Source organism: Perognathus longimembris, chromosome 5 (assembly GCF_023159225.1).
Source record: "Perognathus longimembris pacificus isolate PPM17 chromosome 5, ASM2315922v1, whole genome shotgun sequence".
Taxonomy (NCBI): Eukaryota; Metazoa; Chordata; class Mammalia; order Rodentia; family Heteromyidae; genus Perognathus; species Perognathus longimembris.
In genome coordinates this window covers 14,399,983-14,427,414 of record NC_063165.1, presented here as the reverse complement: position 1 = coordinate 14,427,414, position 27,432 = coordinate 14,399,983, and the positions used below count along the sequence as shown (strand labels likewise).

Sequence of the window (27,432 nt, the reverse complement as noted above, 5' to 3'; positions counted from 1 at the left end):
AGGTAGAATGGGAGACGTGAAGGAATTAAGGTCATAATATACACTTTAGAAGGTTTCCTCCAATGATCTAACTGAAAGCCATTTAGTCTCACTCCTTGTAATTTTTTAAACCTCCCAATTGCCGCCGACTCCAAGACAGAGATTTCCCCATGGATATTTGTAGGGGTGGGGTGGCATAGATACAATCAGTAGTGTGGCATTTTTTTAAAACTGAGAGTCATTGTGTTTATTCTAAAACACAAGAATCTATGAAAAACTCATACACTTGTTTTGACCAGGAAAAGAAAAAACATGGCACTGGAGTTTATTATTCTTAGTCAAGTTGCCATCACTTCTATATAAGGCCTTCCTTACCACTGGATTCCATGGTGTGTATTCCTAGCCATCATTACACTTGTTTGTTTGTTTTTTTCTTGTTTTTTTTTCCAGCTGATCCCATTACATTTTTCATTAATTTGTCAGCCCCAAGATGAGGCTATTGGACAAATTTTTCTCACAAGTGTGTACATAATATTTAGAACAGCAGCATCACCCAATGGCATACGTATTCATGAATAATGACTGAATGGGTAGCTGTGGAAAGAGGGTCTTGTGGGGAAGGAGGAAGGGAAGGGATCCTGACTATTTAACACAGTCATTTGTCATTTGAAAGCATGATTTCATGTATTAACTTTGCTATTCACTCAATTACTTAAACAAATTGTGAATTCTCTTCTCAGTTTTTCCATGGCCTTTTTAGTATACCTAATAATATTTTAGGGCTATGACAGATGTTTCCACTTACACATTTCAAAAAATAAGAGAAGAGCCCTTTATATAATAGCATGAATTATTTGTCAAAAAAAAACAAAACAGAGCTTCATTAGAAGTGTTTGTAGCTTCCATTTTACATAAATCAGCAGACCTAGTTAAAGCTATTTCTTTAGTAATAAAAGTTTTGTCACCAAAAACAGATGACAATAATGGTATGATATCAAAACCACAGTAACTCCTGCTTCCAAAGAATATTCCAATTTTAATAGGTCAATTTAATGTATTTGTGATTTAATACTCACATTTGATTTTATATAATTAAAACATAAATATTTATCATAATTAGAAAACACTGTTATTTTCCACAGTAAAAGTAGCATTGTAAAATTTACTTCAACAGAAGGCAATATTGGGTTGTGAATGATATTAAAGCAAATATCACTATTACTAAATCCAGTCTATGCTTCATATACTTAATGCTTTAGGAAGGCATGATTTGAAATTATTATTAAATATTATTGTTAGATATATTAGTCCTAAGAAATAACTTGTTTCTATCAAGTTACTGTAGAATTACTTATTTCTTAATAAAGTCTAATATTTTAAGTGGTTTGGGTATTAAGGGAGGAATGTCCAATTTATTTGGTTTACTCATTATTCTCTCAACAAGTGTGATAGATAAGTGGAATCAACTCTCCTATCCAAATTCAGATATAAAACCTACAGAGATGTAGAGACTTTATTGGTGATCTTGTAAGATATGGTGTTTAGAAAGCTGGTAAACACAACTGTCAAGGAAAATATAATACCCTCCAAGTATGTTTATCTTTTCCGCCTAATTTTCTCAGTAGTGTAGGGTGCACACTTTTCTCTCATCTTCAACTAAGTTTTCTTATTTTCCATTGGGTCATTTTAGCAAATGCACCTTTTAGGATTTTATGAATTTGTTAAATGGATTTTTCTCCCTCTCATTTTTTCCTCTTGTAGCAAGAAGGATTTTGGGGGTAGGGGAAATCTTATTAACTGACTGTTTTTATTTACTTCATTTTTGGTGGTCTACCCTTCCCCAACTTAAAATAGAGGAAACTCTAAAACTCACATACAGTTCTTATATTTTGGGGAGGTTCAGCTGCATCTCTATATTTTAACATAACCCATCTTGTCCAGAGGGAATCTTCACCTAATGACTAGAAGTTACTAGCAGACATTACTTCATGTATTCTTCAGATCAGAAAAAAGTAAAAGCTCAGATAATAGCTGCCATTTTGTTTTGAACTCCAACTTTCATGGCAGGAGGAGAAGGAAATGTCATTCTTTCTCTTTCATTTTATCTCTAATTTAACATTATTGTGTTAAAATACTTTCCTCTGAAAGTTTAAGAAAATTCATATATCATTTGCTAGAAAACTACTATTTTAAGAAAACTATCAGTGTTGAAGTATAAAATGTTCAATGACAAGAAACACTATTTAATTCTCCTATGCTAATTCCTGGTACACTGTTTTGTTACAAGTCATTAAATATTATAATAATAAAGAAATAACTCTAATTTAAATCCTTAAATTATTAATAGACATTACTTCTTAGACATTTGTTGTTCCAATAAACTTGAATGATTATACCTGGTGATAATTTTAATGGACTAATTTCCATTAAAAATAAAAAATGATAAAAAATTCTAGTTGATAAATAAGCATAAAATAATAAATAACATTTACAGAGGTGAATTATAAGCTTCTAAATGACGAAAGATATATCATAAAAACATTATTAGGTTAACTTAGACAATGAAATTATATAAACAAATGTTAGAAATGTTAGAAACTGTCTTAATTAAAATAGCAAGTTCACATATCCATGTTCATAAGAACATTGGTGGCAACTGAAGTGTTTATGAGATTCCAATTTAATTTAATATAAAACTTTCCTCTTTAGTATAACAATTTTCACAAAATATTTTATCTTTTGTACAGAAAGATAAGGAAGACCAGTGGCTAGAGAAAAAAGTTCAAGGAAATAAAGACCATATTATTTTGGAGCATCTACAGTGGACCATGGGATATGAAGTTCAAATTACAGCTGCCAATAGATTGGGATATTCTGAGCCAACAGTTTATGAATTCAACATGCCACCAAAGCCCAACATTATTAAAGGTAAGCAAAATTATAGATGTTCTTATTGTAAGCATCATGTTATATTATGTCACCTCTGCATTTTTCTTAATTATGAAAATGTAATTTTGGCAATGAAGATAAAAATTCTATGCTCTAATCATCATTATTGTGACATGTCATCCTCAATGCGATTTTGTGGAATTTTATTCATAAATAATGGAGAAGTTGAAGATGAAAATTAGTTTGGTTTCTCTTTTGCAACTAGAAGCAACTCTTGTATGAGATAGTGCACCAATTCTGGTTAGTTTGGTCAAAGATGATGATAAAGCTTCCCCATTCCTGATCAATGACACTAATTCAGGAGACATTAAATCAATCGCACACAGAAGCATAAAGAACCACAAAATATAATTTCACAATAATTTAAATCTAGAGTCTCAGGGAAATGCGTAAAAGGTCATAATACTCTATTTTTTTTTTTTACAAACCACTGGTGGGTGTCGACATGATGAGTAGATCTTTTTATCTTTCAATATCAGTATGTGTTAACATATTATCAAACTCCATAGAAGCAATAATAAATTTTTCTCATATAATACTATAGAGGTAATGAAAATATTGTTGTCCAATATAACATTTAGTTCTGTAATACAATGTCTATATTGATCATATATTAACTATTCCCTTTAATTATTATCATCAGTACTTCAATTTTAAAAATATTTATATGTGTAACTATATACACAAAAAATCTCTAAGAAGAATATTGACTCATATAACTATGAGTCAATTTTTTTGTATAAGATTATCACACTAAGTACAAAATATTCTTGAAAATAAGAAGCAGACAGCTCAGGTGAATTGTGTTCAACTCTCATGTAATTTTAAATTAATAACAGCCATTTTTTTTTACAATTCGCTAAAATACAATACATTTATCTTTTATGTGAAGGCTTTTTGTGTGTTTGTGCTAGTCATGGCACTTGAACTAGGCCTGAGGGTTGCCCCTGAGCTTCTTTTTGGTAAAGGCTAGGGCTCAACCATTTGAGCCACAAATCCAGTTCATGCTCTTGAGGTAGTTTAGTGGAGATAAGAATTTCAAAGGCTTTTCTGCCAGGGCTAGATTTGCATCTGGATCCCCAGATCTCAGCCTCCTGATTAGGATTAGAGTAATGAGCCAACTGTGCCTGGCTGAAAGCAATTGTATACAATTATTTTTTTGACTAAGATAGTTGATATGTATTTTACAGTTCAAAATGTCTTTGCATTGTTAATGTATGTATGCAATGAAGTATGAAATTTAAAGCTTTTAGTTTAGGAGAAAATAAAATGATATAAATATCTTGTATTATTATAACTTTTCCGAACTATGAAATTTTTTAGCATTTCCTATCTTATTCTTAAATTTGATTTGAATAAGTAAGGTAAATGTGTTCTACAATCAAATTTCATCCTAAATCTCATAATATTTAACCTATAATTTGTTAATTAATTTGCCTTTGTGAGTTTGGAATAAAATTACTACCTCTACATTTACAATGTGTTATTTTTGTGGTAACCATGTACAATTTAAGTATCAGAATATAATGTAAAGATGATTTTCACAATCAGGGTGTTCAAAAATGATCTTAAAGGTATATACAACCCTCCTAAATCCTTAATTTGTTTTTGTGTATAGAAAATTTTATTTAAAATTAGTATAAATATACATAGATACGTATTTATTATATAATTCAAAAAGTAGACAATGAACATAATAGGAAGAGGAAAGTATATAAGTACACTGGCTTCATCAGTACACATTATACACAAGTATTAATTTGCCATAATGAGTATCATAGACATGTATATAATCTATATATACATGTATGCATATTTATATGAGGAGAATTAATATTCTGTGAAGTTGAAAATACTAAAATAAAAATTCTTAGGTAATCTGGGCACCTCTGGCTTCACACCTCTAATCCTAGCTACTCAGCAAGCTGAGATATGAGGATTGCATTTCAAAGCCAGCCTGGGCAAGAAAGTCTGTGAGTCTCTTATCTCCAGTTAACCACCAGAAAACCAGAAGTGGCACTGTGGCTCAAAGTGGTAGAACACTACCCTTAAAAAAACCTTAGGTAAAACACAAGCTATAAAAATTAGTTTTAAGCCTATTAATATTCTGTACTCAGAATATGTTATACTTTTAAAGAAATTGTTCAAAGACTCTGGAGGTGTCTGTCTAAAGATTAAACTAGAAATAAAGTTTGAACTCAAACAGTCTAAGAGATTCTGCAAAATAAATAAGTTTCTCACAAATTTTAAACAATAAGAAACAAATATAAACAGAAAAGTTACATTGTAAACTTTATTCTTGATCATAAGAATGAATAGCAAATTGTGCACATACAGTAGAGAGGAACAATATTAATAAGTTTCAGTGCATAATGGAAGTAGACCAACATGGCCTCTGTGATAGACTGGATTTAATAGACAATGGTGAACTCTGGATTCTTTCTTGAGTAACTGAGCGTTTGTTTTCTTTATTGTTTTGCAAGTTGAAGCATTTTCCAATAGGAAAACTGTATTCATAATAGGTAATGGATTCAAAACAACAAGCCAAAATGGTGCCAGTCAAATCTGAGCTATCAAACAGCTGATTACATATGAGTATAGAGATAACACAGATAGAAGAACACTGTGAATCTTAATAAGTAAGTGATATTCAAAGGAAGAGGTTGGGAGAGGCTTAACCCACCCAACATATAGTAGAGATATGCAGGAAGTGTTCTTCTTGTGTGAACTACTCACTGTGTTTCTGACTGTGATATTATATTTATGTTTTCCCCAAGCTAGAAAAATGAGTGGTACAGGATAAATATCTATGGAGTGCTTTTCAGTTACTGAGAATAAGGTCAAGAACAGAGTCCCAGTGAATCTGAAGAAGAAATAAACATAGCCTCATTATCTTCCTGAAGGCATAAAGGTGTTATAGAGTTATTAGAATTACTTGAATGTGTTATCTTGGAAGTTGGGAGAGGGTCACAATGCAAGAATAAGTGGTGCAAAGTGTCAGAATGTTGCTGAACTAAATTGAATAGCATGTGAATTATCCACATTGTAAGAAGAAGGTTTGCTAAAGTTGCTGACTCCATACATCTGAAACTGTAACCCCTCTGTACATCACTTTGACAATAAATAAATTTTTAAAAAGCAAATTAGAAAGGAGTTGAGGATTGTATGCTAGATCAAGAACGTTATGATCTTTACTCATAAATACTTACAAGATGTTTTTCTATGAAGATGAATAGAGAGAAACAGTAATCATAAGGCATTTATGATGAGAAGGGATGAGTGCATTTCTCATGTGATGTAATATATCGGGTAGTCAATCTTATTTGGTGCAGTAAATAAAATGCCCATGTAACATGTTAGGAAGGGAAGAAAACACAATATTTCATCTACAAAAATGCCAAAAATGTACAAAGAGAAAAGAGCCTTATTTGTTATGGGTTTAGAAAACCACACCCAAAACATCCTGTAGACTGAATTGTTGAATTTATTTCAAATATCTTGACTCAACCCTGTAAGTTGTGACTTGAAGAAACTTGTTAGACTTTAAACAACATGAATTAACATTAACATTAGGTATTTGCAAAATATAGAAAATGCTTTCACAAATCTTCATCACAACTGACGATTTATTTTTGCACATTAATACATGACATTTTATATTAAAAATGCGTTACTTATTCACATTGATACATTTAACCTTCTTATAAATAATAGGATTAGTGAGTAGTATAATGTACATTTATAGGACAAAACCTGTTTTTTAACAATATGTTTATATTTTATTCATATGTAGCATATGTTGTTGCATTTTCATTTCTACATACATATTTTAATTGATACGTTATCCCATAGTCATTATTTTGAGTTTTAAATGAATTTTGTCCTTATTGCTTCATTTTTATTCAATAGAGAATATGCATTTATATAGAAGCAGTAAAAAATCAGACCTGTTTATCTTCTGTGATATTTATAAAACAGTATACCTGCTTCTTGTATTTCAGAGTTTTGTATTTGTGGAAAAGTAATTGTTATAAAACTGATAACAAAATTATTTGTAGAAATAAAACTGAAAATATCATTTAGTAATTAGTATAATAATTTTAATGACTCATAACAATAAATTTCTGGACTAGATATTATGAAATAACTTAAGGACAAAGGCATTTGGTAAAAAGTAATCCCATCCATCATGTCTTTTGTGTATTATATGCTTGAATATATTTTTATTTAACCAATGAAACTACTGAATATAATATAATAATTGCTTCCTTTTTCTCTTATTTTTACTAGGAAGTAATGACATTTGTAGTTTAATCAATCTAATTCTGGGGCAACATTATTCATACATTCTAAATATCTGATGATGAAATAATTTTGCCATATGTAACACAAGGAAAGTATGCATATTTTTTCAAATTTCACATGCTAGGAGAAAATAAGAATCAAAACATGGGGCTGGGGATATGGCCTAGTGGCAAGAGAGCTTGCCTCATATACATGAGGCCCTGGGTTCGATTCCCCAGCACCACATATACAGAAAACGGCAAGAAGTGGCGCTGTGGCTCAAGTGGCAGAGTGCTAGCCTTGAGCAAAAGGAAGCCAGGGCCAGTGCTCAGGCCCTGAGTCCAAGGCCCAGGACTGGCCAAAAAAAAAAAAAAAAAAAAAAAGAATCAAAACTAAGAAATAAATTGTTGACATATTTCAGTTAATTTTTATTGTTCAAATTTTTTTCGTTATATCTAGAATCAACTATAAAGGTAAATTTATTTTGCTAGTTCAAAATAAATGTAATATTTCATGGCTGGATAACTCATCACATCAACCAGCAACATTGAAATGAATGCCAAATACAGAAATGTTTCCTTAAGATTAAATCTATGTTGTTGAAATGTAAAACAAAGAAATGGTGTGATTGCACAAAAATTAACTGGAAAAAAGCTTCTATTATCACCCTGGAAATCTCAGTCAAACCTAATTATTGTTATTACGCTAGTCAAATTATTCATTTAGCACATAATGAAAAACAAGTCTAGAATTGTATTCATTATTTTTGGTTTCAATATTTTTTTAATGTTCAGTGACATAAGAATAGAGAATGTCGTGGGACAATTTAATTAATGATCCTAAGTTATTTGTCTTAAATAAAGTTAGTATACAAGTAAGTAATTTTTACCTTGGTAATTTTCTCCTTGGTAGTTTACATGGCTTTAAAATATTGTGTCTTTTATTAAATGTATCATTTAATTAACTGTAGTAGAATTTTTAATATTGTGGAATATTAGCAGCTCATACTTAAGGTAGAACTGTGAATTTCCAGTAACAGCGGATTAATACATTCCATTTCCATTACAAATAATATTTTCAATGTAATATAGATGGTGACAGTTAATGAATCAATGACATAATTTATATCTAATAAAATAGATATTTGAGTAAGTTTTACCATTTCAGATACTGAATCATGTAAATTTTTGTTATATGAAAACTACAAATGTTTAATCATGTATTAATCATTATTTTTATTGTATTAAAGTAACTGTTAATGGCTGTGTGGAGAAATTGCATTAATATTTTTTCTCTTTTTTCTTTTCTATTGTTTTCTTTTTTAATTTCATGTTTGTGACTTTATTCATTTTTTCTAATTGTGTTATTCCTATTCTATTTTTAAAATCAATTTTTATCCTACAGATAATTGCTGTGAAGCGAATAAAGGTGAAAATGGAAGCCAGGCATGGCAGCTGAGAGCTGCTGGGTTTTCTTTCATTGTAGCCATAAGTTTGTCTTGTGTATTTTAATGCTGTTATTATATCCTATAACCACTCTTTTGAGCCCTACCAAGTAAAAATTAAATATAAATAATAAAATTAATCTAAAATTAGAATGAAACTGTTCTGAACTCCAATTAATTATCTATTTTAATTATTCCACAAACGCTCAGCTTTTCACTGCAGACATTTGTTACAAATTTACTGAAAGATATGTAGTCGTGATTGTCTCTTATAGCTGCCAATTTTCTACCAACGTTAACTCTCAGAATCTCTTTAGTGTTCGCAGTTAACTTTGTTAATTATCAGGATACACATTTGGAACTTGTTCTAGTCTGTTGTTAGTGAGTTATTCATTAATAATAACAATACAAATAGACATACACCATATACAGTTTCATTTGTAATATAAAATTCTAAGTAAATAGCTTGTGCTCCTTTTTAAATAGTTAATCTTAAAGGTACATTTCCAACTTTAGTAATACTTCTCCATTTCATGCTGTCATTATTGTAAAGCAGATCATAACATATGTGATATAGATATGTCTTTTTTTTTGTCTTTCTTTCCGGTTCCCTTTAGTGATATGAAATATGTCATTAGGAATAAGAGGAAAGTGAAGTTCTTTTACATTTGAACACTGCTATTCTTTTTTGCATTCACTGAAAATATCTGTCATTGATTATACCAGAGTAAATTAATTAAATTTGAATATGGTTAAAGTGTTGTAGTCAAGTCACTTAATTCAGATTATATGCTATGCTGACCTGCAGTCCTGGCCCTCTACACTTGAATGCAAATATTGCTTTCCATCTTAAACACTTGAGATGCTAATTTTTTGCAAGAGTCAGAGACAGAAATATATATTTCAGCCTATACTTTCATAGAGATGAAATATAGATGAGAAGATTTTGAAAACATCTAATTTTCTGAGGAAGTTCAATTCAAGCAAGTACCATTGAAATGAGTTGTTTTTGCAATTTCAATAGTTTTCAAAATTTCAAGTTATTTATTTGTATGTGTACATTTGTAAATCTGCATATTACTGAGAGATAAATGACAGTAACTGACTTGATATCATTTATGGAAGCAATTGTTTATTGTACTGAGTGCTCTTTGCTTTTAAGAACTATCTACAGAGTTTTTCATGTGACATATAGGTCTAGTTTTATATTTAGTAGTTTCCTATTTTTTTGTTTTGACTTAAAAAATATCTTGAAAATACATTAGACTGACTTTATCAGTTGTTTACCTGACTTTATTTTTTTCTCAAACGCTGAAATCTATCTAATTAGTATATATCTATGCAATTACATTTTTATTGAAAATTTAGTTCCTGAAGATGAATGACATTGCATGTTAGGATGAGTGTAGGATATTATTATTTATAATTTGGAATTGTTGATATGGTTAATGGTATATGTACAATATGTCTCAGTGGTAAAAATTTTCCAAGGTTTCCTATTATCATTTCATAAACATGATTAAGCTAAATGACTTACTTATATACTATTAAATAATTGCTATTGCCTCTGCGATAACATAATAATTCTTATATATTTTTGTTTTGGAATGTCTCTTTTTCTTTCAGTTGCATTCTTAGACTGCATTATCTCTTCCATTTACCAGTAGTAATTTTCTCTGTGTTCTAGTCAGAATTCTATAATTATCATATTGCTGTGAGGCTGAAAATACTATTCCATATTTCATTCACTCCAACAAACTGTGCCTAGGAGGAAGCATTATGGTATTTTTCCCTATGAAATTTCAAAGACCTTTAAATTCTCATTTTGAATTAATACGATTGTTTTTAAAGATTAATGGTGATTTTATGAAATTTTTACTCATAGTCTCTTCCAAAGTTTTATGCCTGAGTATGCGTGTGTGCATGCACACACATACAGACACACACTTCCAGTAGACATGAACATTTCTGTAATACTATGGGTAAACACATTATTCTTCCTATTTCTTTCACTCTCTTTTCTTAATGAATTGAAAATGTTTAAAATTTAAGCACATAGATCTATTATAACATACGAACATTTAACTTATGAATTATTATAGTTTATCGACAGTTTTTATAACAAAAATAATTTCATTACAAATAACTTAGGCTTTAAAAAATATTCAGCAAATCTTGTTAATAGCTCACATCATACTAAAAATATATCTGATTGCACTTAATTGTGATACTAACAAAATTTATATGTTCTCTATATAGAAATGCCCCATGTTTTAGATCTGATTTAATATTAAGTCAAAATAAAGAAAATTCCAAAGTAGTTTTAAGTTTGTACTGTTGGATTTAAGATTAATCATTATACTCAGTAAAATACATTGAGTGTGACAATTAGCCATGTACTTTTAAATCCAGTTAAACTGTAATCTATACTAACATGTATTTTAATTGTACTTACACTAAAATGAGGAAATACAAGTCTTGAGTTTAAAGGACTTTGGCAATTTTAGATGGATGTTTATAAAATCAGTGTGTTGAGACAATATGTTTGGGTCTATTTTCCAAGAATTTATTTTATGGAAATATGTAGTGATGTGCTGCCAATGTTTATTTATTTTGGTAGTATTTTTTAGTTGCAATTAAAAACAATTTCTAGTAATATATAATTGTCTTAAAATTCAATAATTAGTTTAACATTTTTGAAATGAGGTGATTTCCTTACAATAGAAATAATAGAACTATTAAGAGATTTTAGTTATCTTAGAGATAGTAAAAAATAAAATATAATTTTGATAATGACATAACCTAACTTTAATGTGATCGTTAATGATTTAGAATTTATAAATTTCTAGGATTCCAATCAATGAATAAAGTTATGTAACTACACAATACTGAAGCACATAAATAAATTGAAATTTTATGTGCTGTATTTTAGTTTATATCTTTTAAATACAATGTAATATCCTTTCAACAACATTTAAATGAGTCTTGATTAAGTGAGCTTTCTTTTTGAATTATTTTCTCATTTACTTCTAATTCTCAACTCTCTCTCTCCCTCTCTCTCTTTCTGTTCTAAAATTCTCTCTCTTCTCTTCTAGCCAGAGTAAGTAAGATGGATTTTCTGATTCTTATATCTTAATCATATAAAAAGCTTTTTACCCAATAATTGCATAGAAATATGTAACATGCTTTCATGAAGTCCAGTACACTAAATAGCTCCTTTAATTTACGTATTTAAGTAGCATATATACATATGCACACATATATATTTCACAATTTACCCTTGTAATTATACCATAAATGAAAGCTCTGTGTGTTGATACACAACTCTATCCCCAGCCCTCACAACGTTGATTCAGAAGGATGACATATCAATCTATCATTGCTTAAATAGTATGAATGTTTCAAAATATGAAAAAGTAAATAAAATTAATTGTGATTAGCTGCATGTCCATTTTTAAGATGACTAGGCCATAATTATCATCAATTCTTAATAATTTTATTTTTCAAATGATATTGATATATTAAAATAATTTTAGTACTTAAAAAACAAATCTTTCTGATTTCTTATTACATGTTTTTCCAAATCACCATAGAGATTGGAGTGTTAATTTATAATTACATCTTTTCTAATTTATAAAATAAAGCTGTAGTGTTTACTGTTTTATTACATGAACACAAGAAACACATTATCACTGTATTGTATGGTATTTAATAAGCATGATCAGAAGAATTCAAATCACTTTCAATCATTTAAATGTTCTGCCAAACGACAATAACAACATTGTCTTCTATACTTTTTTCTTTCGAATTTATTTAGTTTTATGCTTTCTCTAAGCTTTGGAGGCTAATAAACTTAGTGATAATGTAAAATTTTTATATATCATGGTTGTTTTCTAGGTCTAAAAGTCTTATGAGTGAGTGTTACAAAGAAAAGGAAATCATTTGTATCATTGGTTTACCAGGATGTGACAATATTAATGTGAAAAGCCATACATGTTAGTGATGTTTAAATGTTTTTGATGTGCTCTGTTGGCGGACTTCTATATACTTCGGAAATATGACTTTATGCAAGTACAGTTTAATTTGATTTTACTTGTAAACCAATCCAATACTCCTGTATTAAATGTAAGAACATTTCAAATTTATTAATTTGTATATATTTATTTACATTCATATTTTATTTATATTTTTTATTCAGGGTAGTAAAATATATACTTTCGTATTTCAAAGATTGCATAGCATTAGGACCAAGCATAATTTTCCACCTCAGCTCAATTTCATAAATTATGGGCATTGTAATAAATTTCTTATCTAGTCTTTTTTTCCTCTAGTCAATTAAAAATACACTTCAAAATAACATCTACCATTCATGACATTTATTTAAGTAATATTTTATCTCATATTTACATTGGTTTTATATATAACATTTCTATTCAAAATGAATATTTTGTTCATTTTAATTGATTTCATTTTCATCAATTGTTTTATTGATAAATATGTACATGTTATAAGTGTGTTGTCTTCAATATCACCTCTTATTTAAAATCCTCACATAATATACAGCTCTGTGTGATCCTAAGCATGTGTTTCATACTATATTTAATGTCATTTTATTTTATTCTGTACCTCTGTGTCTCCATTGTTGTAATAAAGAAAACTGAGGAAAAGCTTTGTTATTTGTGTTTTCTTTATTACCAGTACAACTTTTTTTGTACTTGTGTGTTTTCATTCCTAACTTGATAAAGCACAATATCTTCACAATTATTTGTGTGGCCATGAACTAGTAATAAACATATTCTCCATGAATTATTTCAGTTTGTAGGAAACTGATAAATCCTTTTAAGATTCACTTAAATTATCATCTTGAAAATAATTTGAAAAAAATTCTAATAGTGTTTGCAGTATATGCATTACATGATACCCTTACAAAATTCCCAATGGGTAATCTAAACATTCAAAAGAAATAACAAAACACACTTGAAGAATAAATAAATGTATTAATGTAAAGATAGCAGTTTTCTACTGCTAACAAAAATACCTAAAAGCATTCATAAATACTTAAGTGAAATTTCTCCAATTCCCTTGGTTCATACAGCTTAAAATATTTTAGGTAGAACAGTAAGTGACTATGTTTGTACATAATCTCAAAGGTTCTATGTTTATTAGTTGCTGGGGGAAAAAGCAAAATGTAAAAAATTTAATATTATGAATAGAATCAACAGTAATTATTTAAAATCAATTGGCATGTACTTGAACACGTACTCAATTGGACATTATAGAGAATGGCTTATTCAAAGTAATTTTATTCTTCTGCCCTTGATTCTTCTTATTTAACCAAAGGCTAATGTCTGATAAATGCATACTATGCATCACCTTACAGATAACATTGCATTTCCCTCCTGTTTAATAAGCTCTGTTCCCTAGTAAAATTTTAGGTCATACATAAAATAAATAAATGTAAAATAAAAAATAAGTGTACATTTTTGTTCTTCCATGTTTGCAACAATATCTCACCATGTAGCACACTGGCTTTCACTCATCTTCCTCTTCCTGCCTCTACGTCTCAAGTACTGAGACCTCAGTCATATGCCACAATGACCATCACTGCCTAATTCTTACAGGATTATTAAATTCTTAAACTATTACAGTATTATGAAATATATCTATATATTATTTATATATAAGATAATGTAAAATATATAATGTAGTATATATTTATATTTGTATATAGTATATTATATCACATAGAAATATATGCTACATGAAATATATAAAAATATAATGCATATATTCCCTTAGTATATATAATGTGTACATATGTAAAGTATATGTTTATATACATATATACACATGTGCATATATACATATTTATTACATACATATATGTGTGATATATACATATGTATACATTTATTATATATGTGTCTATGTATGGTATTTACAAATGTATATTTAAAGGTATATATGTATGTAATATATGTACGTATACACATGTATATGTATACATATGTATATATTATATATAATACATATGCATAATACTGAGGAAATAAGCAGGTATTTAAGTATCAGGATTAATATGATGGAGCAATTGAAATGTCATTAAAAGTACATTTTGTTTATAAAGTGTTATTCTAGATTGGAACTAGTGGCTCATTACCATAACCTTATTTACATAAGCAGCTGAGATCTGAAGATTGAAATTCAAAGCCAGTCTAAGAAGGAAAGACCCTGAAGCTTTAAAAAAAATTCTTTTTTTATTTCTTTATTGTCAAAGTGCTGTACAGAGGGGCTACACTTACATATGTAAAGCAATGCGTACATTTCTTATCTAACTTCTTACCGCCTACCATTTTTTGGACTCCAGGGCCTGAGCACTGTCCTACTGTCCCTGGCTTCTTTTTGCTCAAGGCTAGCACTCTTTTTGCTCAAGGCTAGCCACAGCGCCACTTTTGGCTATGTGGTGCTGAGGAATCAAACCCGGGCTTCATGCATGCTATTCAAGCACGCTTACCGCTAACCCATATTCCCAAACCCTTATTAATTCTTAAACAGAAACCCTACCAACCCCATACAATATCCTGTAACCATAGTTAATATTTATTCCATATCTAAATTCAATGAATTCTTGCTAATTCCAAATTCAGCACAAATACAGAAATGTCTCCCATTTTGTTTACCTAATATTGTAAAATCAAATTTTCACCTTAAGTGGTTACTTATTAATCAAAATTAACCAAAATATTACCTACTTAATTGTTCTTTTTTGACAAGTAAGCATAATTATCTGTGTACTTAGTCATATTATATTAGTCCATATGTAAGAAATAAAACATGTGACTTAGAGTTTCATTATGTGTCCTTCACTTTTACTTTCATACATTATAATCTCCCAGAGAAGAGGCTCATGTGTGTTCCTTACACTTTTTTTTAACCACATATGCTTAGTAAAGGGATATGATAAATCCAGAGGCAAGAGCAAATTTAATACCATTTTAACTCTAGGGAAATATCCCTTTTGTGATATTAAATGCCTCTAAATTACTGTGAAAATATATTTCTCTTAAAATTCCCTCTTTATATGCAAACATGTGTGAATATATTATAAAAATTTCTTAGAGGTATACGAGTATAAATGTTTAATTACATATATACACACACATATAAATGCATGTGTATATACATAAAAATGTGTGTATATGTAATTCAAATTTCCTTCCATTACTCGTTCAAATATCCACAATCAAAAATCATTTAACAAAGACAGAAAGAATAGTCCCACTCACCATTGCTGCCTTTATCTTTCCTTCTTTGGATGGAAAAAATATCTTAGCAATATCTGAAGGACAAATCCTTATTTCACTGGGTTTATATGTAACAAACATTATTTTTATGTAAATCAATAGTAAAATCTATATAGAATAGAGACCAAGTAATTTTAAATGTGTGATTGGAAATATAGTCTTTGTAATACACAGTGAGGATATGGCAAAAATAAAATTTGTTACCTTATAATATGTTTTATACATCAATAAATATATCAGCAATAAATACATCAATATAAATTGGTATATAGAAAGAATGCATTAGTGCAACATACCAAAAGTTCACTGATGTTATGATATATATGTATATATGAGCACTATGTTTTATTCATATGCTCAATCATCCTAGAACCTTGTTAGAAAATTTACATGTTATATGTAAGAAGTTATATTTGAACTTTCCAAACAATTTCTACAGTTAGTATTATCAATAACTACAACTTGAGAGCTGCATGAAATTAACTTCAGCTTAAGTACATTCTCAACATGTGTATTTATAATTTCTTCCTCAGATACATAGATAATTTCAAGAAGCTAAATATATAATCAGTCAAAAATAGATTAAAACTAGAAACCCTTTAGAGTAGTCTCATAGCATGTATTAACCGATCTAAATGTTTTTTTTTTTTTTTTTTTTGGCCAGTCCTGGGGCTTGGACTCAGGGGCCTGAGCTTCTTTTTGCTCAAGGCTAGCGCTCTGCCACTTGAGCCACAGCGCCACTTCTGGCCATTTTTTGTATATGTGGTGCTGGGGAATCGAACCCAGGGCCTCATCTATATGAGGCAGGCACTCTTGCCACTAGGCCATATCCCCAGCCCCCTCTAAATGTATTTAATAATGTATTATACTTAGCACAATGATTCAATTTGTTGTGTTTGTTGTAATGGAGCTTGAACTCAGGTACCTGCGCTCCAACTGAGCTGGAATCTTACTATAATCTTCAGATAGCAGCCACCTAGTTAGCTAGGGTTACAGATATGAACCAAGGACATCTGGATTAACAGAGGGTGTGTGTGTGTGTGTGTGTGTGTGTGTGTGTGTGTGTGTGCGCGCGCGTGCTCGCTGGGGCTCTACCACTTGACACACACCTCTACTACTGGATTTTTATTAATTAATTGTATATTAAAGTCTAATAGACTTTTCTGCCCTGGCTGTTTTCAAACTCTAGTACTCAGAATTTAGCCTCCTGGGTATCTAGGATTACAAGTATCAGCCTTTAATTGCCTAGAAATTATTCAATATTTATTTCCCTTACGAATTATCTTTAAATTTTAACACTTCAAGAATCCCTCCTCAAAAAATGCCATTTCCATTTTCTCTTCATGATAACAAACCCTTTCAAGATACCACTTTAATAAACCATCAATATACATTTATCTCAAAATTATTCATAAAAATTTCAAGATATTACATGTTATGCTCACACAATTTTCATTTGATTAGTTTTTCAGGCAGGTTTATATCTGAACTACTTTATCTTAAGTGAATATAAAACGTTGCTAATAAGTCACTTTTGCTGAGAAACTAAAAGATTTAAATGCTTTTACATGTCATAGCTATTACAAGTATACAAAGCATGGCAGAGTAAAAGATTAGAACGCACAGCAGGTACACTCTTCATTAAGAGCCCAATTTGATCATTCTGCAATAATCTTGTAAAAGTTTTAGTCTATTTTCATGAATGTGAGTCCATCTATAATCCTGGAAAATCAGATATAAACATTTACCATCAATAATAATTTAAAAAATAATGGCAAACTATTGATAAATTTATTTATAGATAAGAATATGCTAAAAAATGACAACATATACTATCTCCTCTAATAAACAATGTTGACACCCCTTAGGAGTGATTATATGACACTTTCTAGTTCTTTATAGGAAAGAAGTTAAAATATTGTTTAGACATAAAGAATCTACCAAGTCAAAATATACATTATATTTCAGTATTTATATTATTTATAAAATAATGTTGTACAGGAAGCATAAATGAATGAATTTTAAAATTTGTGTAATTGTTCCAATAGAATAATGTATAATTAAAATTGGAAGAAAAGAAATTACCTAATGGTATATGCCTTAATTAAGGTACTTTATCATGAACAATAAAAATAATTTTAAAAAGCTATCTCTCCATGAAGATGGGCATCAGAGACAGAGGGCATTGTAGACATAAATAATGCCCCATGTTTAATTCCAGAACAAACCTGTGATAATACTAAAATAAAAATCAAAAATTTTAAAGAATATATATTTCACACTCATATTTATGCACCTAGTTCATCAATGTTAGCAATGCTGATATGTAAATGTTTGCTAAAACCAGGAAAAACTTTAGGTAAAGGCAAAAATTTTATGTTTTTAAATTTTGGGTATCATATAAAAAGCAATCTGAACTTATTTTCCTAAATAAATAATAACTATGACATTTTAAAACTCAAGAAATGTTTAATTTCAATTATCTACAAAATTTCCAAATACAGAACCAAAGCAAATCAATATACTCTTCAATTCAAAACATTCCGCATCAATTATTTATCATTTAAAAACTGAACAGCCAAATTTTAACTTCATTTTCATTACTGAATAATACTCTCTTTAGGTTGCTCAAGAGAGTAATTTTGGATTTATCTTTTTATGGTGTTTTAAAATTAAGCCATTTATATACTTTTACATAGTGGTCTAATGATATTAATGACAATCACACCCAATGCCTATAATTTTTTTTAGCTTTAGGATCAATATTAGAGGGTCTCAGACTCACAAAATCTACCCCAACAACCCTCTGGGTTAGTATGCAATTGTTTTCATAACAGACTCAATTTCAGTAGAGTCACATCACACTTGGATCTCACATCACACTGGTTCATGAGAAGATGCACAACAGTGGTTAAAACTAGGATTTTCTGACTTCCAATGTAGCACATTTCAGTAAAAATCAAGATTTTACACTTATAAAAATAAATATTAATGTTTGTAGATATGTTATTGTTGTTCTGTAAGACAAATTGCCATAAAACCTATCTACATATAACAATAATGTAAACAAAGTATGAGAGTGCTTAGGTAATACCAATAGGGTCATTTAATCAATATATTTACAATGGCGAAGGCCTAATATTACATGTATTTTTCCACTATGCATTTCTGAATTTGATTAGTAGAAATAAATACAGCATATCCAAAAAGATACCATATAAATTTTGGAAAAATTTTTCATACAGTAAATGATATTTAATAGTGAATCTGTATTTATTTTCAACAATGGATTCCAAGGATATTATATCCCAAGGTTATTCAAATTTGCAAAAGAGTAATTATATATGTATGTATGTGTATACATATACTATATGCATATTTGTATATATGCATAGACATATATACGTATAAAATTGCTCTGTATGTCTCTAACGTTTGCTAATAGAAATTCTTATTTCCTTGAGAGATTATTTTTGGCAGTTGGTCCACTAGTCATGTTTAAAGCTTGCACAGAAATTTAGCTGTGATAACTGAAGAATAATGAATACCATTAAGATTCTACTTTTAACTTGTATATTTGATTGAAAAAATGATACTGAATCTTCATGGCTGAAAACTATCCCAAAAAGTTATTCCTAAATATGATTTCAACTGATGAGAGTGATGTTATAACCTTTTCTAAATAGGAAGTTAAATTTTGGTTGAAAAGAAGATTCAGAAAATGTCATGAAAGAAATATGTTTCTCACAGTGGCACTGTTTTTATTAACTGTGTATTACCTGTTTTTCTTTGTCACAAAACATTTCTTCCATTATAAATTATTCTTTGCTCTCTATAGTTAGTCAGAGCATTAAAAAAATCAGTGATTACCTCCTAAAGGTACTATGGAAGAAAATTTATGTTCTAACACAGGTAAACAAAACAGTTACCTTTAAAAGCCCCATCCCATCATTGTATAAGCAGAATGATTATTCTTAACCTAGCATCAAGCTTCTGGAGTGCTAAAAATAATTATTAAATTATATACTTCCTAAAAGTACATCCAGTCTTGTTGTCATGTTGTTCTTCAGAAAACTAAATGAAGATGCAATCATGTGGGATAGTGTCATGGTCAACCAGGATCAGGGTATTTATTTTCCCTCAGGATTTCTTTGTGTCTGTATTAAAATAATAAATCTATATGTATAGATATAACCTGTAAATCCTTTCATTTACATATATATGTTTATTCATTTATTTTGAGTTATATATTCAAAACCTAGAGCTATCTGCATCTGTTGTATTGGTTCATACCTATTATGCAATTATATGCTTGTCAATTTTAAATTATTATGTTATATTATGTAAATAAGTATTGTGTAAATAATAATTATTAACATCAATAAAATCAAGTTACATCACCTCTTTTTCCTTTGAATTACTCAATTCACCAGTTTAGTGTCTTTCCATGTCCTGATTTTTGCTATCTCCATTTTATAGCTGTGTAGTCTTCCTTCATGTCCAACTAAAGACATGTAGAACTTGACTCATTTTCATTATACCCAAACTCTGGCCATTTACACATTATCAATCTTATATTGCACTATTCCAATGGATAATTTTCCATGGATATTCTCCATATTTTAAAAGAAATTGGATCTTGTATTTTCCTTTTGTCTTGTGATATGATCTAAGAAAAGCCCATAACTATCAGTAACTCTAAAATTTAGCCTCTAATCTATTTGCTAAAAATGTTTGCTGGAGCTAAGCATCAAATCTATAATTCTAGCTATTCAGGAAACTGAGTATAGGTTCATGGTTCAAAGCTAGCTCAGAATAGAACTTCCATGGAATGGTCTTATCTCCAATTAACCACCAAATAAGATGAAATAAAATAAATGATTGTATAAATAAACCCTCAGAATGGAGGTGTGGCTCAAGTGGTAGAGCAGTAGCCTTGAACACAATCTTTAGAGACAGTGCCCAGGTCCTGAAAACAGCTAGTTGACCATTTATTATACAGTGATGATTGTGAACATTTTACCATTGAATTTTAAATCTAATCTCTTTCAAAATATTTGTAGCCATTGACTTGCAAGCTTAATTCCTAAAAATAAATAATTCCACACATACTATTTATATAATTCCTCTCAGAATTTTGACTATATTTTTTTACATAACGTGCTACATTGGTTGTAATCTTTTTTGACAAATTACAAGTCGAGATATGATAATATTCTTTAGATTATCTAGAGGGACTCAAGAATTATAATTAAAAGAAGGGTTGCTTTTTCTGTTAAAAGGCAGAAATTTGAAAGAAAATCAATTCCAATTATTACCTGTCAGTTGCTTAAAATATTGCTTGAAGGTCAGACAACAGTTTCCATTAATAATGAAATGAAAATCTGCTACATCTTTACTTTCTTCCTAGTACAATACAGCTCTTGGTAAAGACTAATTGTTAAAATAAATGTCTATCTATGTTCTAAATTTGAGATTTAATTAAAATATTGTATTTTATTTTCAAGACACACTTTTTAATGGTCTTGGTCTTGGCGCTATCATTGGCCTGGGAGTGGCTGCCCTGTTGTTGGTCCTGGTCATAACAGATGTCAGCTGCTTCTTCATTCGACAATGTGGGCTGCTCATGTGCATCACCAGAAGAATGTGTGGAAAGAAGAGTGGCTCCAGTGGGAAGAGTAAAGAACTGGAAGAGGGAAAGGCTGCTTATTTGTAAGTATTGGCCAACTGCACGCCTGTGATATCATGTAGCACATTTACAGTGAGTGCTCTATCTGGAGACTTTTTTCCTAAGTAGAGTCAATAAGATAAGTCAATGGTCATTATTGGTTCCTTATCACGACCTTAAATCTACATTATATTAAGGAAAACATATTTAGAGACAAATGACTTTGAACGCTGTTCAGAAATGAGCCTTGAAAAAGGATTCTCACAGAAACGGATCTATTCTATAATTTTAGAATGAGATGGTGTGTGTCTGTGAGAGAGAGAGAGAGAGGGAGGGAGAGGGAGAGAGAGGGAGAGAGAGAGGTGTGGGAGAAAGAGGGAAATGCATACAGATGTATCTGTATATAATTTCCACTATCACTTTTCAGATCGTACTGAAATTTTTAAATCATTAAACATTAACCTGTGTTCAAAGAAAAAAGATTTTTCAGGATAGATAAAATTACTGATGCCATAGAGTCATAAGCTGTTTAATGGCACTCCAGTTAGTGATAAATTGTGGCCACATACAATTAAAATGGAGGTTAAAGGTTTGGATTGACTCAGGACATCCCTTTATAAAGCCAGAGCAAATATCTTCCATGTGTGTGGTGATGTTTGTATAAACAAATCTACTGTATCACAATTGTATAAAATTATACTACATAAAACAATGGGCACCATTTTTATGAATGATGTCATTATATGCATGTATATATACATATATAAATGAAGTAAATTTTCATTATATATAAACATTCTCCTATTTATAGCAACTTAGTTTCCTGTAAAACATTGACTTAATTTACATTTTGAGTTTCATTTGTCTCCTATTCTCTCTCCACATTCCTTCATTATTTCAAACCACTACATATTTTTGTTGAAATATATCAATGTGGTAAAAGTCATTTATAACATTTTAGTTATTCTCTCATTTCTTGAAAGAGACATTTAAACCATAAAACTTTTGTATAGAAATTTTATTTTTCAAAATTTTGAAATAGAAGCAATATTTCAGATGACATATTTGAAGTATTCAGTTTTTCTTAAATGCCTAGAATATTTTTATGCTTAAAATGTAGCTAGATGGGGGCAAGCTACTTGCTATGAATTTCATTTATATTGCTAAAAATATTGTACAACCGCATTTAAAGGAAAATACTTTTGCAAAATAAAAGTTTTGATTAAAATAACAAAATGAGGGCTGGGGCTATGGCCTAGTGGCAAGAGTGCTTGCCTCATGAGATACATGAAGCCCTGGGTTCAATTCCCCAGCACCACATATACAGAAAATGGCCAGAGGTGGCGCTGCGGCTCAAGTGGCAGAGTGCTAGCCTTGAGCAAAAAGAAGCCAAGGACAGTGCTCAGGCCTGGAAAAAAAAAAAAAAAATGACATGACTTTTATTTATTTTAGATGAAAATTTATGGTAAAGACAAATCGGTATACAAATCGGTAAAGACAAATCGGATTAACAATGAAACTTACGTTTAATTTAGTTTTATTTTAAGTAAGTTTTAGGTTGAACTAAAATTCTTTTTCTGGACAACCAGCTATCATCAGGCTCGTTAGGCTTTTCACCGCTACCTTAAAATTTTCTCACTATTTTGCTACATAGACGAGTTGGCTCTGATTAGCTATTCAAGGGTAGCTCGTCTGATTTCGGGGTACTTGGCTAAGATGCTCTTTGTCAGGTTTATTCTAGTTAATTCATTATGCAAAAGGTACAAGGTTATGTCTTTGCTTTTTGTTATCCTAATACTTTTAATGGAACTATGTTTGTTTAATTTTTAGAGGAGGAATTTATTTAATTTAAAATAAGGATGGCTTTTAATGAATATATTACATTATTAGGATAAATGGGTTCTTCTTTCTTTCTAGGAAAGATGGTTCCAAAGAGCCAATAGTAGAGATGAGAACAGAGGATGAAAGAATTACCAACCATGAAGATGGAAGCCCAGTAAATGAGCCAAATGAAACCACACCACTAACAGAACCTGAGTATGTAGCTGGAAGCATTTATTTATTGTGGATGAAAATAAATGCAGTGATAATCCATTTTAATTTTTGTAATATAAATGTATAAATACTATCATTATTTTAAAATAAGTTACTTTTAATTAAAACTTGTCAAAAATCAGTGGTCTATTGAGATATTTCATAGGAAAATTTTGTATCAAGGTCAGAAAATGCATACTGTTTGATTAAATGTTTAGACTTTTCAATAACATTAAAAATATAAAAATATGTTACAGCACTTCAGTTCCTAATAATAGTCTTATAAAAAGAAGTTTCTGAGATAGTTTAGATTTATGATTAGATTATATAAAATTATACATTTAAGTCATAAGTAATTTTCACCAAGAAAAATATGTGTCAGATCATTAGTCATCATTTTGTGTACTTAGAAGACAGTAAAATAAACAAAGTAATTTTAAAAAAAGTAAAGGAAGACAGTGTTAAATTATTGTTTTAAAGCATATGTGGTAAACCAAAAAAGTGCCTGATTTCCATTTGTATTTGGTTTAGGACTTTTTTGGCATTCCTCATAGCTCCATTAGAATTACAGTGGATATTTCTACTAAACTGGCAAAAGTGCATTTGTCTCTGTACTCATGGGTATGAATATGGAATAATTCTGATAAAAAATATGAAGTAATAATACATTGAGTGTATTAATACCAGTAAAATCATGTTGCTCACATTTTGCTACCAACTGAAATTTTTGTTTTACTATTTCCAAGACAATACTCAATCAGATTTTTCCTTTAAAAAGTAACCCGATTTATTATTAATATGCTCAATATTAGGATAAGTGTTGTCACAATTACAGCATTTTAGTAGAAACTTCTCTGCTTTTAATAGGCTAAAATAAATAATTTGTAAGTAAACATAAATTGCAATCTACAACTAATATTTCAATTATCTCATAAACAGTAATAAATAGTCTCATAAACAGTACTCATTCAGAAATTATACAGTATAAGTATAATGGATAAAATTATGCATATTGATATATACCATCCAATAGCCAGCTGAAAGTATTGATTATTTAAAAATTCAATACAAAATTCTTCAAGAAATATATTTAAGAGCATGCTAACTTGTCAGATATCTTCTTTCTGTCTATGTTTTCAGGATACAACTGAACTCTTGGAATCATAATTCTTTATTATCCATGTTTTAAGAACTTTGGAAAGGAGAAGGAAATAAATTGTAAATACACTCTAACAGACAAGTAGCTATTACTTCATTCTCTGCAATGGATCTTACAAGTTGTTTAGTTTTCATGTTAACTTTGATAATGATAATACAATTATTCATCTCATTAAAATGCCTAAAATACATAAAATGAATTGCAAATATTTTCCAGAGGACATAGCAAAGCATAGCAGTATTCAGTCCGCCATTAAAGATAGAAGTGAATTGAAACTCTATTTGAAACTTAATTCCCTTGATATGGAAATATTATGACTGATGCCATACACAACGGCATACAAAATATAATGGAAAAAAGTTAATGTGAGTTGATAGTATAAAACAGAAATGATGATTAAATGACATCCTACTAGAATCTGTGAAGGTATTTTTTTTCTTATTTATTGTCAAAGTGATGTACAGAGAAGTACAGTTTCATACGTTAGAAGCCTTGTGTACATTTCTTGTACTGTTTGTTACCTCAAGGTATTTTAATATTAACAGAGTCTGAGATTTTTTTTTTGATAGGTTAACTCTGAAACAACTTTCAAAAAACTTGCTTTAATGGGAGATAAAAGTAAGACAATAAAACAGTGTGAACACAAGGAAATATATTCTTTTTTCTTTTTTTTGGCCAGTCCTGGGCTGTGAACTCAGGGTCTGAGCACTGTCCCTGGCTTCTTTTTTGCTCAAGGCTAGCACTCTGCCACTTGAGCCACAGCGCCCCTTCTGGCCATTTTCTGTATATGTGGTGCTGAGGAATCGAACCCAGGGCCTCATGTATACGAGGCAAGCACTCTTGCCACTAGGCCATATTCCCAGCCCCTATATTCATTAATTACAAAGAAAGTCCTATAATATTTCTATCTGCATTGAATTTCAAAGAATATTTCTAATCCTCCAGTCATTGAATTTCACATAACAGAACATATCACCATTATTGATTATATTTGAAAATCTTAAGAACTTACTAAATCATGCAGATGATACAGCAATTTTTTCAACTATTCATATTCTAAAACACTAACTATATCTTAATATCAATGGATTATGAATCCAAGCTAATCCACAAATCCAGTTTCTTTAGTTTCATATGCATTTTTTCATTATAAGACATCATTATAGTAGACAATACAAATTATCTCTCAGAGAGTTTTGAAATCAAGTTGATGGTAGTTTAATTAACTTCATTTTTGATTTTGTAATGTAGTAGATTTTCATATATAAACAGTGACCTTAAAAGATTAAAGTATATCTCCGGGGCTGGGAATATGGCCTAGCGGCAAGAGTGCTGGCTTCATATGCATGAAGCCCTGGGTTCGATTCCTCAGCACCACATATATAGAAAAAGGCCAGAAGTGGCGCTGTGGCTCGAGTGGCAGAGTGCTAGCCTTGAGCAAAAAATGAAGCCAAGGACAGTGCTCAGGCCCTGAGTTCAAGGCCCAGGACTGGCAAAAAAAAAAAAAAAAAGTATATCTCCTAAATGCCTGAGCAAATTGTATTTATTATTACTTTTTGTGTTTCCATCCAGAAAATTGCCTTTAAAAGAAGAAAATGGGAAGGAAGTCCTAAACCCAGAAACTATAGAAATTAAAGTTTCCAATGACATCATCCAGTCAAAAGAAGATGACAGTAAAGCATAATGACAATGTTACAGAAGCTTGATCCACAGTACAAACAGCATCCGGATTGCAGTGAACCTGTGACCAAAACTATTCCATTGACCTTAATTTTTTGGGAAACTTCTAGCTTGGAATAGAGTGTACACATATACATATGATCAAGTATTCCTGCCCATGGTCTATTTCCTTTTGTTGTTGTTGTTGTGGTTGTTCATTTTGTTAAGACTTGCAATATAAATACTTGGTTGGCACCACTTCTTGGGTAACAATTTGATTTTAGGATTGAAATATTGCAAAATATCATTGGCGACAGTGCTCTATTTCCTGAGAACTTTGTATCACATACCATCAACAAAGCATTTCTAACTCTCTAACAAATGGGGGTGTAATCAGACACAAACGTTTCGTGACCTAAATATTTGGAAAGTCCTGCATATATGTGACTTTTATCTTTGGCAAATACATGTTAAAGTGGCTTCCAGCTTAAAGTGAAGGCTGTAGGAAAAGTTACACATTTTATCAAGAGAATTTCAGGGAACTAGGCTTAAGAGACAGCCACTTATTAACTGAGATTGAAAATTGAGGGAAGGTTGGAGAACTCTTTTCAATTTATAATTACTGTGCTGAAAATTGAAGAAACGTTGGAGAACTCTGTTCTTTATAATTACTGTGCATTTTCACACTGTTTTTTGATATACTGAGATACCAGATCAAAGTTGTTAACCATTTGTAAGAACATTAGTTGTATATAGATTAGAGAGACTTCCCAAATCTTGGTCTCTTTATATATGACCTGTTCACTCAAAATGCATCACTCAAAAAAATAAATGTATTACAAGTAAAAATTTCTGCCCTCAGCTTCAAATAAAAGAAATTGAATAGAGAACAATATCTATAACTTGTCTGCATATATTTATACACAGTTGTATTTTATCTTTAAATTTACCA

At 30.0% G+C, this 27,432-nt stretch overlaps 1 protein-coding gene across 2 annotated transcripts in view; it reads left to right on the top strand.

The window, feature by feature from the left end:
• Ncam2 (neural cell adhesion molecule 2) overlaps positions 1-26,505 on the top strand; it is a 297,979-nt gene extending 271,474 nt beyond the window's left edge. The window contains exons 15-18 of one of the 2 annotated variants that reach the window (XM_048345940.1): positions 2,727-2,907; positions 21,468-21,672; positions 23,546-23,692; positions 26,394-26,505. In XM_048345940.1, coding sequence (XP_048201897.1) covers positions 2,727-2,907; positions 21,468-21,672; positions 23,546-23,692; positions 26,394-26,505 — 645 coding nt within the window. Of the gene's footprint in view, positions 1-2,726; positions 2,908-8,616; positions 8,743-21,467; positions 21,673-23,545; positions 23,693-26,393 lie in introns of those variants that run through there. The other variant, XM_048345941.1, reaches the window with a different exon arrangement.
• Positions 26,506-27,432: the final 927 nt, after the last annotated feature.